Genomic DNA, 13,413 nt, shown 5'->3' on the forward strand with positions numbered 1-13,413 from the left:
GTGTGTCCAGAAAGAGTGAAAAGTCAGTCCAGGAGAAGAGATGGGGAGCAGAAGCCTGCCACCAACCTTAGAAAGAGTTCCACAGCACCCACCCCCACCACTCACTAACCCTGTGATTGTGTGATGTGGGGCAGTCCCCTGTCCTGTGGGCCTCAATTGCCTCGTCTAGCAAGTGAGAGTAATCATATAATTGTAATAATAATCACAGCTGTCATTTATTAAGCACTTCTGTGTGCCAAGCGTAGTACTGTGTGTTTTATATTTATTATCTTACTTACTCCTGACCGCAGTCCTATGCAGTGGATACTCTTATTATCCTCATTTTTTCTGATAGGGAGACTACAGTTTTGAGAGAGTGGGTCATTTACCCCTAGTAGTTTCCAGAGCCAGTAACCTATAGAGTTGGGCTTTGAATTCTGGAGCCCAGGCTTTTAGAAACTTCTACACAGTACTGCCACCCCAATCTTTACTTGAAGTAAGGAGTGTGGACCAGGTGAGCGCCTCATTGAACAAATAATTACTGAGGGTCTCCTGTGGGCCAAGTCTTGTTAGTGCCAAGAATACAGAGGTGAACAAGATGATGGAGCTGCTTACATTCTGGTGGGGGAGACAAACAGGCAAACAAACAAATATGTAAGGTAATGTCAGGGACTGTTAAATACTAAGAAAAATTAAGGAGAGTAAAGGAATTTAGGGTGGTTAGGAAAGAACTTTCTGAAAAGATATGACCCCCCCCAAAAAACCAAACAAACAAAAGAGTGTGACCACAGTGACAGAACGGGTCACTTGAGAATCTGGGGAAGAACATGTGAGGCACAGTGTGAACAGCAAGTGTAAAGGCCCTGAGGTAGGAACAAGCTCAGCAAGTCTCAGGAACAGCACAGACAGTGTGTCTAGAACTTAGAGATCCCAGGAGTAGAGTGACATGAGGTGATGTCTGAGAGTCAGGCTGGGGCAGATCATGTAGGGACTGGCAAAGACTTTGGATGTTATTCTGGTGATTGGAAGTCTTGGGAGAATTTGAGCAAAAGAGTGACTTAAATTTAATGACTTAATTTAGCAGGACCTTCCGTCTGCTTTCTTACTAATAGACTGCAGCGGGGCAAAAATGGAAACAGAGTGGCTGGTTAGGGAGGCTGAGCCTGACCAGCCCTGCAGACAGAATGGATGTAGGATTTGCGAGTAAGAGAGGAATCAGGGATAATGCCTAGATATTTGGATTCATGTTTTTGGCGTATTACTTAAGTGCAGTGGAGATATTGTGAAGATGGACGATTCTGGAGCACAGGAGAGCCTTGAGATATCAATTTGGAGTTGTTATGTAAGTGGCACTTAAAGCCACAGGCCCAGGTGAGTGACCATAGATCCTTGCGATCCCTTCCAGCACTAGTGTCTCTCCTTTGACAAGTCCCTGAAACTCACTTTCCACATCTGCCAAGTGAGGGTGCTTCCTGGATGCGTTTCGGAATTGTTTGTGAAGTTCAAACAAAAATTTCAACATATTTGAGAGGACTTCTAAGAAGTCATGGCCCTTGAGGTCTTTTGAGCTCTGTCACATACTTGCCCCCTGTATTTTTGAGCCTTTTTCAATACCCAAAGAAAGCCAATTGAATCTTTTAAATCTTTAAATGCTCTAAAGTTGAGTATGCTTCACCTAAAACCATAGGATGGTCTTCAGGGGGCCCCAGCACCCCGTGAAATTTTATTCAAAATACCGTGTTTTTAGATTGAAGCATTTTTCTGGGTCAAGAGTCATCGCTTTCATTAAACTCTCAAAGAGGGTGAGCAATCCAAAATAAAGCTTAAGGATTGCCCATCCTCTCAGATAAATGGTTTCTGTTGTTCCTTCCATGTGTGAATTTCAGGTCCAGATATCCTAACTCAGGTTACCACACGAATGATCAGGATTAGCTGGAGATGAGTTTGCTAGGTTTCCAGATAGTTGTGTTGGCCAAGGGTCGCGTTGTTTAATGAAGTGATGTGCCCGTTCCATTTTTCTTGATTGCCTTCCTGCCCTGGTCTCCTTTTCATGCTCCTGTGAGAAGGGCCACTCAGTGTACATGCTTGGCAGGTCTTCTCCGACTTGCTCATTATATGGGTGAAATTGGGGTAGAATTTTCCGGTGGACAGGGCTATAGTGGTGCATTAAGAGGGGGCACGGGGTGACAGAGCTCCTGGGGTTCACAGCTGGTTCTACCTCTTACTGCCTGTGTGCCCTCAGGCAAGTTACTTCATCTCTCTAAGCTTCTGTTTGCTCATCGTGTAACATGGAAAACGTCATCTTATTTATAAAACAACATTCTTCTTGGTGACACAGATAATCCATAATCAATCTGTAAATCAAAATTGGGGTGTTTATTATGAGCCAGGTTTGAGGACTATAGCCTGAGGCCTTCCTTCCCCAAGGAAGGAAGGGCACCGAAGAAGTGGAGTGTACAGAGTGGTTACATACCATCTTGGAACAAAGAGCATACATCGCATATGACAGGAATATGTCTTTTACTGCTGTCATGCGATGCTGAGCTGGCACAGCAGGTCGGTGGTCAGCAGGTCAATGTCACAAGGTGACACATCAGGTCAATGATTAATCTTTAATTTCCAGGAAGAGATGCGTATCCTTAAAGAAATGCTGATATGGGGGGAAGCTACGTCCCTATCTTTAATGGCACCATTCTTGTCTTTGGGACATAGTAAATATGTAAAGCAGGTGCACGATGCATGCTCAACAGGCCACGTCAGGCCCTTTTGGAAAAGCAGAATCAGGCCGAATTAATTTTACACCACATGGCTTCCTCATATACTCCAATATATCCTATTGCTTTTCATTTATTTATCATTCTTTGTAAAAAAAATAAAAAGTTGCAGGGGAAAGGAGCTTTTGTTGAGTGCCTTCTAAGCATACCTTGTCTCACGTATTTTCAGTACTCATGCCATATTTGTGGATAATGAGTAGAGAGAACTTTCCTAATTTAAAAATAAATTGCCTTATAAGGGTGGATGAAAAGATAGACAGATGGACAGATTTTTTTTTTTTAAAGAAAAAAATAAAGCAATTGCTGTTTCCCAGTTCCCTGGAGGCTGTCATGCATTTCACACTGCTTGTATAATTAACACTAGACGAGGCCTCTGGCTTCACATTTCCTGCTTTAGCAACGGTGCATGAGCAGGGCTAGCCTGGGATGAGAGGAATGGCTTCCTAAACTTGACCTCTTCTCCAGGCATGGCTTCGAGGTGCCTTCTGGTTTTTAACAGTCGTTTTCATTTGGAAGGCCAGTGACCTAATCACATGTACCCGGAACTGCCAGCACAGGTTAGACCCAGGACAGTGTGTCTTAATTGTTTCTGCTTGCAGAGGTAATGACTCATGACAAAGGGTCCTTGTGACATTCACATCTTATGAGGGAAACTCTTCCCTTGAATAAAGCTTGTCAATCAAATTTCATTCCAGGAGCAGTCTTTGGAACAAGTGATAAGGATCTCAGATCAAGTGCAGCTGCCCAGCTAGTTGACCTTGATCGCCTACTGGTGAAAACCAGACTAGAAACCAAGTGGGAGCCTTTGCTCGCATTCCCCCCTCTGAAAGCTCCCGGGAGTGCTGGCTCCTGTGGCCACCCCTTCCTTGGTGCTTTTCTTCTCGTCTGATTTCATCTCCACACTCCTGTGAGGCATGTGGTATTTGCCTCCTTGTATAGCTGAGGAAACTGAGGTTTAGAAGGACCAGGGAAGTTCCCTAGGGGCCCACAGCCGGTAAGTACAGCGGTCAGGGCTGTCTGGGTCCGAGCTCCCTGTCCTTCCCACCACGCCTGACGTTGCCAGCCAGACAGCTGGCGGGTTGATATTTTTGTCTTACATGCAGTTACTGGTTGATTTGACTTGGTTTGACCCAAAAATCTAGTTACTCCTGAGCCTCCTTCCCAGCCACTCGTTTCAGCTTCACATTGACTGTGTGGTCATGTGATTTCTCAGCTCCCTGCAAATTATAAGTCGCAAAGCAAGTGAAATGGTGGGAGCTGTTAGAAGCCAGCAGAGTTGCAGAATTTCCAGAGCCGAAAGGAACAGTCTCCAGTTATGACATCCAGCCCAGAGACCAATAACCCGTTCTGCCCTGGGGAGAGGTGTCAGAGCAGCTCTGTACTCATCACAGAACAAGGTGCTTCTTCCCATCGCCCTCTGGTTCTTTCCTAAACCACACTCTTGGCTTCTAATCAAACTTTTTCAGTATTTTCTTTAACATTTTCCACACATAATCCATTAGTATTTCTGCATGCAGCTCTTAATAAGGACATTCTCCTACATAGTTACAAGACCTAGGAAAAATTAGAATTATTCATTAATATTGTCTAAATATCTAGTCCATATTTAAATTTTCCCAGGTGTCTCCAGAAGGTTTTCTGTGACTGTCTTGTTTTGATTTTTTGATACAGACTCCAGTCAAGGTTCATTTGTCACATTTGGTTGTGTGTCTGTCTTAGTTTCCTAGGGCTGCCATAAGAAATTACCACAGACTAGTGGGTAAAGCAACAGCAACTTATTCTCTCACAGTTCTAGAGGCCACAAGTCTGAAATCAAGGTGTCAGCAGGGCCCTGCTCCCTCCAGAGGCTCTAGGGGCGAATCCTCCCTCGCCTCTTCCAGCTTCTAGTGGCGCCAGGCTTTCCTTGGCTTGTGGCTGCATCACTCCAGTCTCTGCAAAGCTCTTTTTTCCACATGAAGAAAGATTCCAGGGATTGGAACATGGGCATCCTTTTTGGGGCCACCATTCAGCCCACTGCAGCCTCTCTGGTCTTTTAATGTGAAACAGTCCCTCTGCCTGCTTGTTTGCTTTGTTTTTCGTGACAGGGACTCTTTTTGAAGAGTCCTGTAGGATGTCCTGTGTTGTAGATATGTCCAGTTGTTTCCTCACGGTTAGACTCAGCTTCATCATTTTTTGGCATACGGAGGTGATGTGTGTACTTTGCCACAGCAGGATGTCAGGTTGTCCTGCTATTGGTGATACTAAGTTTGGTCATTTGGCTAAGTGGCTATAGTCAGATGTCTGTTGTAAAATTACATTTTTCCTTTTGTAATTAACAAGTAATTTATAGGGTGAGACTGAATATCTGATTTTCCAATAATTGTAATGGTTGCCTGAATTAATTATTGCACTAAGCATCATTTTCTAATTCTTTCATTCCTCCATGTGTCATTTCTGGCATTCATCTGTAAGAAAGAGCTTTCTTGGGGCCAGCCCGCTGGTGTAGCACTTAAGTTCGCTCACTCCGCTTTGGCGTCCCGGGGTTCGCTGGTTCAGATCCTGGGTATGGACCTACCCACCGCTCATCAAGCCATGCTGAGGCGGCATCCCACGTAGAGCAACTATAGAAGGATGCACAACTATGACATACAGCTATCTACTAGGGCTTTGGGGAGAAAAAGGGGAAAAAAGGAGGAAGATTGGCAACAGATTTTAGCTCAGGGCCAATCTTCCTCAAAAAAGGAGGTTTCTTTTCCCCGTTCTTTCAGACATTTTTTTTTTTTCTCTTTGTGAGGAAGATCAGCCCTGAGCTAACATCTGGCGCCAGTCCTCCTCTTTTTGCCAAGGAGGATTGGCCCTGGGCTAACATCCGTGCCCATCTTTCTCTACTTCATATGGGACGCCACCACAGCATGGCTTAATAAGCGGTGCGTCGGTCCGTGCCTGGGATCCAAACCTGCAAACCCTCGGCCGCAGAAGTGGAGTGCGCACACTTAACCGCTACGCCACTGGACTAGCCCCTTTCAGACTTCATTTTTAAATGCCCGGTATTTCTTAGACTTCTGAAGCTTTCATCTTTCTGCTTGGGAGGCATTTTTCTAAAATGATTTCATTTTTCCCTCTGGATACACTGTCGTCATTGTAATTACTGTGATTGTAGGTAACTTTTTGAGCACTTCCTTTATGCCAGCCACTCTGCCAGTACCTCTACCCTCATTGTTATCCTCATTTTTCGTGATAAGGAGGTTGAAACACAGGGTATCCTCATGTGGTCTTGGCACTGCTGAGACTTGAACTCGGATCTGTCTGATGCCAGTGTTCATGCTTTTAACTTCTAAGCTACACCGCCATCATCATCAGTCATCTGAAATGACCGCACTTGTGGTGGGAGCTGCTTTCAAGCTGTGCAATGTTCCAGATGCATATTAGATTAAAGGTGTGTAATTGATCATAGATAATGGCATTTGAGGGCTAGCAAAGATCTTAATTTCCCCTCATGTCTTCATTTTATAATTTTGGAAACTGAGGCTCAGAGAAGTTAATAACTTGCTTAAAGTCACGCAGCTAAGAGTGGCAGAGATTGGGCAGGAAACAAACTTCCTGAATTCCATTTCATTCCAGTATGTGGTTTCCTCCCACTGTACCACATCTCAAAAAGTTGAGAATTGTATGTTTGGATATTTACTCAGATTTGTGCCCTTACACAGTGAATTTGAGCTGACTTGTCAAATACTTTAAATACAATTTAAATAGGAAATGTAAAAAGAAAATGTGCCCATGGAAAATGCAGACTAGGTGAAGGGTTACTGTATTGTCCGTGGGGTCCTGCGCTGTCACTAACCTCACACTGCAAACTTGGTTCTGAGCTTCCTGAGCCAAAGGGAAACATGATTAGCTACAGGATTGATATGGGCAAAAAGGAAAATTCTGTCAGTTCCTCAAAGGAAACAAAGCTTTTTGGCATTGGTTTTTGCACGGGAGACAGCCAAGAGCTTACAGATTTAATTATGTGTTTGTTAAGGTAATTCCTATAGTTGTAGTTACATATAAACCCCAAATCTCAGGGGCTTAACAGTAGAAGTTAATTTTAGTTCATGTAAAATCCAAAACTGGTGTCTCTGAGTGGTGGGCAGACCAACTTGCAAAGGTGCTTCAGGAGGCCGGGCTTCTTCCCTGTGGCTCCACAGTCTTCAACACGAGGCTTTCAAGGTCACCTTCAAAAGAAACGAGCACAGGCTTGGTACAAGAGAGAGTTGGATGGCCAGCCTGGAAGTGCCACGTGACACACAGCCGTGCCCGGCTGCTTGGGAGACAGAGACACAGTCTGGCCACATGCTGGGGAGAGAAGCCCTGGGTTTATGAATAGCTAGCCCTCCCTGCCACCACCTGTGTGCCTCTGAAGGGTTCCCTGTCAGCTGGAGTCCACATGGCCGAGTCCCTGGCCCCAGGCTCCTTCACCGGGCAGCAGCTCTTGACCTCCGCAGATTGAATTGACCCCACCTCCTTAAGTCCCCAACAATAGGACAGACCCATCTTCAGATAGCATGATGGCTGTGTGACTTGTTTCCCAATAGACTTGGAATTTCTTAAAAATAGGCATGAGTCTTATTTATCTCTAGCACCAACACCTAATGTGGTGCCCGGCCATCATAGCTCAGACACTTTCAATTACATTGATTTGAAATGAATAACAAAATGTTGATCCACATTATACAAACCTCACACTCTTGATATAATTTCACACTCTCATCTGGAGAGTTTAAGATAAGAGGCAAGACAAGAATCTCTGTACTTGACTTTGGGACTCATTTGTGGGGCTGGGGTGGGACGAGAGTGTTAGGGTCTTGGCAACAGATTTGCTTTACTAATTGCATTTTGTTCCAGGGAAAACAGTTTGGGTTTTAAAAATAGACCACGGGGCATACTGCATACAGATACAGATGCCCACATACAGATAATTGGGTGTTTATGTCACTTTGGAGAAGAAAAAACTTAAGTAATAAGGTAAGCTTTTGATTTTGAGTGATTATACATTTTCTTTCTTTTTTTTTTCTTTGCAGTGCTGTATCGAAAAGGCCCTCCGTTTTACCACGCAAGGTTTGGAGTGATTGTTAAATAAGTTAATGGCTTAAAGGGACACAAGGAAATTTCTGGCCTTCACTTTAATTTTCAGTGCCACAGAAACAATTAGAGTCATGCTCCTCTTGGCCTGATAGGGATAGATCCTATATGTCTCTGCCTTAGACACCAACATTGTTATACTATATGTAAAATAATAAGTAGATTATGATATCTGTGTTAATATTAAACACTGAGTTAATCTATGTGGTAATTGTTAATCTTAATATCATCAAGTGTTAGTATCTAAACAGTTGAGTCTTAATATCATCAAGTGTTAGTATCTAAACAGTTGAGTGAATTCATAGCTTTCCTATTGGGAGAAATATTTCTACTCCTTTCCTGTAAGTGTTGAAATCAGCCTGAAAATTTGTAACATAAAATGTGAGTTTTTCATTAATATTTTCTCAGTGGCAATAGAGGGGAATTTAGGATCAGATGATGTATATTTTATTTTCTGTATCTTTGTTCTTGGTAAGACAAACCGTATTCTTTTTATCTATGCTTTTATTCCCGCTTTCATTGATGTCATGCTTTTTTTTTAAAGTGCTCTTTGTGTGTTTTCCAGTTACTCTGTCATTATTGAGTTAGTCGACCACCATTTTGAGGGCTCTCTTCGCAGACCTTTCAGTTGGAAGTCACTGGCCGCCTTGAGCAGAGTTTCGGTTAATGTGTCCAAGGTAACACATCATCTTTGGCATTCAGGTGTTGCTTAAATGGTTGGATTTTTTTTTGTTAAATGTAGTAGAATGAGAAAAGTCATTTGTAGGAACATCCAAGTTCCTGCCAGTGAAGTTTGGAAGGTTGAGCTAGAAGCTGTCCTCCTTCACGCCCGCTCCCACCACCAACTGGTGCTAAGCCCCAGGAATTGAGCTTTGAAGTTTCCTGTAGTGGTTGATGTAGGTGGGCATTGCCTTCCTGCCCAGGGGGACCACCGGTAAGCACAGCCAGCGCATGCTCAGAATTCCCTCAAACACATCCAGAAGGAGTCAAAACATTGACACATTTCTTTTCAACGTTAGCAGATCTCTTGAGAGAGGAAGGGGATTAATGTTTATCGCTAAACACTTTACATGTTTTCTTAGCACCCTGTTATCCTCATCCTAAGGGTGAGGAATCAGAGGATCAGAAATGTGCAGTGACAGACTGATGATCATGCAGCTCATAAGCAGAGCTGAGATTCAGACCCAGAGCCATCTGACTTCTGGCTTGTGTTCCACTGTATCCTGCTGCCATCAAGATGGGAGGGAAGTTTCGTCTTATACCAGGATGATTAGGAATGAAAGCTTTGTGTGTTCTCTATTATTCAGTGATTTGCTAACTGGAAACAGATTGTGGGCCCCTGCAACTCTGTCCTACTGCTGCTGGAGGCGTGGTGGGAGGGGAGGCCCGAAGGCCCAGCAGGGGCCAAATGACAACTGTCTTGAGGGCAGGTTAAGTTGCTTAGGCTCTAGCCTGTAAAAAGTAGCTTTGTCCTATAGAAATAGGGAGTGTGTACTCTTTCTAGTATTTTTATGCCCATTTTAGGGGATTTGTCGCATATATTTAATATTTTGAAAGCTATGTTTATAATCAGTATATCTACTTGATTTGCTTTCTCTTGCCACATCAGCAATGATAAATGGCAGGTCCTTAGTCTAGAACACGAGCCCAGTTAGGACGGTCCCAGGAGGAAACCGACGTGCCTTGTGAGTTTGCACTCTGTGATGTTTCCAGGAGCACTCAGGGAGGGGGAGTGAAGACTGCCTGCATTTCCTGCTGACACACCCAGATTTGTATTATTTTGTGGGATATGGAGATTGTTTTTCATTTCTCAATAGGAACTTATGCTGTGCTATTTGATTAAACCCTCTGCCATGACTGACAAAGAAATGGAGTCACCAGAATGTATGAAAAGAATTAAAGTTCAGGTGAGTGAACTCAGAGACAGATTCACATCATCCCAAATATTCTGTCCATCGTACTGAGCCCTCTGGGACACATGGTCCCAAGAGAAGAAATGAGAATAAGCTCACCTTGGTACAGGCAGCCCTCTCGGGCCCTTCCCCCGCTGAACCCACTCCCACTCCCCCTTTATTCCTGCTGCTTCTGTCCCTGTGACGTCGTCTGGTTTCCATCCCCACCACGCAGCTGAAACTGCTCTCACAAATGGCCTGGGACCTCGCGGCCACGCCCTCTCCTGGGTCTCATTCCCAGAGACTAGAAGGGTCGCTGTTGACTCCCTTCCTCCTTGAACTTCTCCTCTGGCTTCTGGGATGCTGTGTTGAGCCTAGTCTCCCCTGGTCTTCCTGGCGGATTTTTCTCTGCCAGGGCGGCCAAGTTCATCGTCCAGCCCCTCCGTGTTAATATTTCCGCCCCTCACCCTGTCCTTGACTCTTCCCCCACATCTAGCACGTCATTGTTTCTCTTCATCCCTAACGTCTCACTCTTCCTCCTTGTTCGCACCGCCCCATCCCACTACAGACCTGATGGCCACTCTCCAAGGCCCCAGTGCCTCACCCCGCAATTCGGCCTGCTCGTCCCCACCAGGTTAGCTTTTCATAAAACGCCAGTCCAGATCCACATCTCCCGTGTCAGTGCTGACCTAGATGGACCAGCGCCATCTTAGACCCAGCTCTGGGGTTAAATACAGGCTTTCTTACTGGCACTCCTGATCATGAAATGTGCTCTAGAACACCACAGCTGAGGCAGGTTTCACATTACAGTCTGTGTGTGATTACGGTAGATGCTGTTTGCACGTGAGGTTTGTGTTGCTATATTCACGTTTTCTTCACAAGCTTCAGTTACAAGGGATGGGAGCGGGTGTTGTCATTGTATAAACAGCTCTTTGAGCAGTGTAGCTGCAGTGTCATATGCCTGGCGTGTTCTTTCATTTCTGTGTGTGAAATTCAGTCGCCTTTTTGTTTGGATCCGCTACAGGAGGTGATTCTAAGCCGTTGGGTTTCTTCGCGTGAGAGGAGTGACCCAGAAGAACTCTGACAATTCCGCCCCCGATTTCACCAGTGGATACTTCCTGAGTCTCCCATGAGAAGCCACGTTTAGGGCGAGGTCAAGAGTCCTTTTATTGTAATTGCCCAATAATTTAAAAGTTTTCAAGGGCCTGGGGCTCCCAGCACCAGAAAACTGTTAGTGTTTTAAAAGATACCATTAGCCAGGGGAAAAAGAAGAGCCCTGAGCTGGACTTGCGATCCTGTCCTTGAATCTGTCCCTGACTGCCTGACCCTGAGCTTCTCTCCTGTGGGCCTCCGTCTGTGTCCTCATCCGTCCACCAAGGACGCTGGACTAAATGAGTCCCAAGAGGACTCTTTCAGCACCAATGAAATTCTGTTATTCTCTGATTTTGCCTGAAAATGATAACAGTTTACATTTATGCGGCACGCCACAGTTTCCAAAGCATTTTGGTACACATGCGTCTCTTCTTACCCATATCCAGTCTATTCCTGAAAGAGTGCAGAGAGCAGATTTTGGGCCTGCAGGACCCTATGTTCGATTATTTTAAATGGAAAAAATAATTTGTCTCAGCTTGTCCAAGAACTTCAACCCATCACTCAAACACTTAAAAATCCATTTAATATCTACCAAGGATTTCTGTATCATAGAGAGCACTTAAAACATCAATTACCAATTATTTATTTCTCAGTGACCTCAGTGGTGGGCATGTTTGTGTATAATGCACAACAATATTGTACAACATTAGATAAAAATTGCGTCTTCAGTGAACTTGTTATAAAAATATGTGGAGAAATAACGTAAGAAGATGCATAGTGAACGTAACTAACATTTAGTAAAACACAGGAAACAAAGCCTTTTTTAATTGGTTAGATATCAATGAAGAGTTACTGAGGGGCTGTGTTTGCATACAAGAGGAGGGGATGGACGGAGGACATGGTGGCAGGGGAAGACAAGCAAGAGGGCCCGTGACATTATGAGGGAAACAAGTGTCAGAGGTTCATCCAGTGTCCCAATCAAAGGCATGCAGACAGTCTTTTCCTCGGCAGCCAAGACTCCAAAGGTGGATGGCTAAACTATCCCTAAAAGCTGCGAGATGAAAAAACCAAAATGGGCATCGTTTGCGTTCCCTTGACGCGTGATTGTAGAGCTCCTGACAGCCTAAGATTCTGCTTATAGACGTGTGTTTTAACACGGTGCTTCTGTGCACGTCATGATCCTCTTCTCTTGCGACAAAATCATTCTGTTTGCGTGATCTACATTTTAAATATTTCACGCTCAAATAGTGGAGCTCCTCTTCCTCCCCTGCCTCAGACCAATAATGACCATTGGTTTGAAAGAGCTTCTTAGCAGTAAGTTGTTTGCTCTTCATTAGTGATGCTAATAGTTCTTCAGCGTGTTTACTGTCCACTTTGCTTACCCCAGGCTCCTTAGCAAAGTAAAAGACTTTGTTTTGAATCACCACCTTCTCAAAACCTTTGAAAGTCAGCAAAAAATTTCAGGAGCCATTTCTTCCCTTTTTCATTCATTGTTTGTGGTGACACTTTCCAAGCCTAATCAGTGCATCCACTGCCTTTGTGGTAAAAACTCTTCCATGACTCCTCCTCAAAGTTCTGTCGTTCTGTCAGCACTCCACATAAAGTACTTTGTCGTCAGCTAATATGCCTTGCAGGTCGTGGTGACTCCGTGGTATCAAGAAAGATGCAGAAAAACCACAAGACTGCACAGATATTACTTTTAACTGAAGGCTCTAGAAGAATGTCCCAAAGCATTATCTTTAGTCAAAGAAGCCTTGTATCAGAGGTTTTCCTTCTTCACATATAGGGTTTGCGCACCACGTCGCAGGCCGTGCGCTCTGCAGCGCTACCCGAGGGCCAGGGTGCTGGAGTGGTGCGCCAGCACAGGCTTTGGTTTGCATCAGTCACCCTCACGGCTGCCAGCTAAAAGCAGTATTAGCTTATCTGTGGACTTAGGTCCTGGCTCCTTTTTCTTGCCTTCTGAAATAAATGTACAAGATGGCATTTGTTTTCAGAAAAAGCTCAGATTCATCAGGATTGGAAATTTGTGATAAAACCACCGTCAGGAGTCGCTGCGTTTCACTGGAGGAGGTGCTGCACCCACACTCTTCCAAGTGTCAGGCTTACATGTTCTTCAATCTCTCGAACCTTCCAGACTTGCTTTAAAACTGAAATCCTCCACCAAATCATCTCTTTCTTCCATCACTTTTCCAACTCTCCCGAAGTGTTGAGATCTCCCACTGTACCAGTGTGTGCTCGGTGGCATCATGCTGACTGGCTGCGCGTCCTCCATACAAGAATTTAACTCGTTTTATAAAAATAGCACGCCATGCTCAAGAACACTGAGAAACCTTGTGGAATCAACACTTTTCACAAGTGATATTTTGTCACCCAATGCAAAAAAACCACAAGAAATGGGGGGGACACGTGTTTGGCCAGGATTCTCTCTCTTACGTGATCACGTTTCTCAGTACAGTATCACTTCTGTTTTTCTAACAGGCAGTTTCCTAGGCCTCTCAAACTCACCTTCTTCACAGGCTTTTCCACTTCTGTAGGAGACGTTTTCGCTTCAAGTGGGGAGAATGAGGTAATGATAC

At 44.5% G+C, this 13,413-nt stretch overlaps 1 protein-coding gene across 4 annotated transcripts in view; it reads left to right on the top strand.

The window, feature by feature from the left end:
* Window positions 1-11,188, top strand: part of TSEN2 (tRNA splicing endonuclease subunit 2) — a 40,344-nt gene extending 29,156 nt beyond the window's left edge. For all 4 annotated transcript variants that reach the window (XM_058565350.1, XM_058565361.1, XM_058565356.1 and 1 more), the window contains 4 exons: window positions 7,793-7,829; window positions 8,419-8,530; window positions 9,671-9,760; window positions 10,770-11,188. In XM_058565350.1, the coding sequence (XP_058421333.1) occupies window positions 7,793-7,829; window positions 8,419-8,530; window positions 9,671-9,760; window positions 10,770-10,829 (299 nt within the window). In that variant the 3' untranslated portion in view covers window positions 10,830-11,188. The remainder of the gene's footprint in view (window positions 1-7,792; window positions 7,830-8,418; window positions 8,531-9,670; window positions 9,761-10,769) is intronic.
* The last annotated feature ends 2,225 nt before the right edge of the window (window positions 11,189-13,413 follow it).

The sequence above is a fragment of the Diceros bicornis genome, chromosome 2 (assembly GCF_020826845.1).
Source record: "Diceros bicornis minor isolate mBicDic1 chromosome 2, mDicBic1.mat.cur, whole genome shotgun sequence".
Taxonomy (NCBI): Eukaryota; Metazoa; Chordata; class Mammalia; order Perissodactyla; family Rhinocerotidae; genus Diceros; species Diceros bicornis.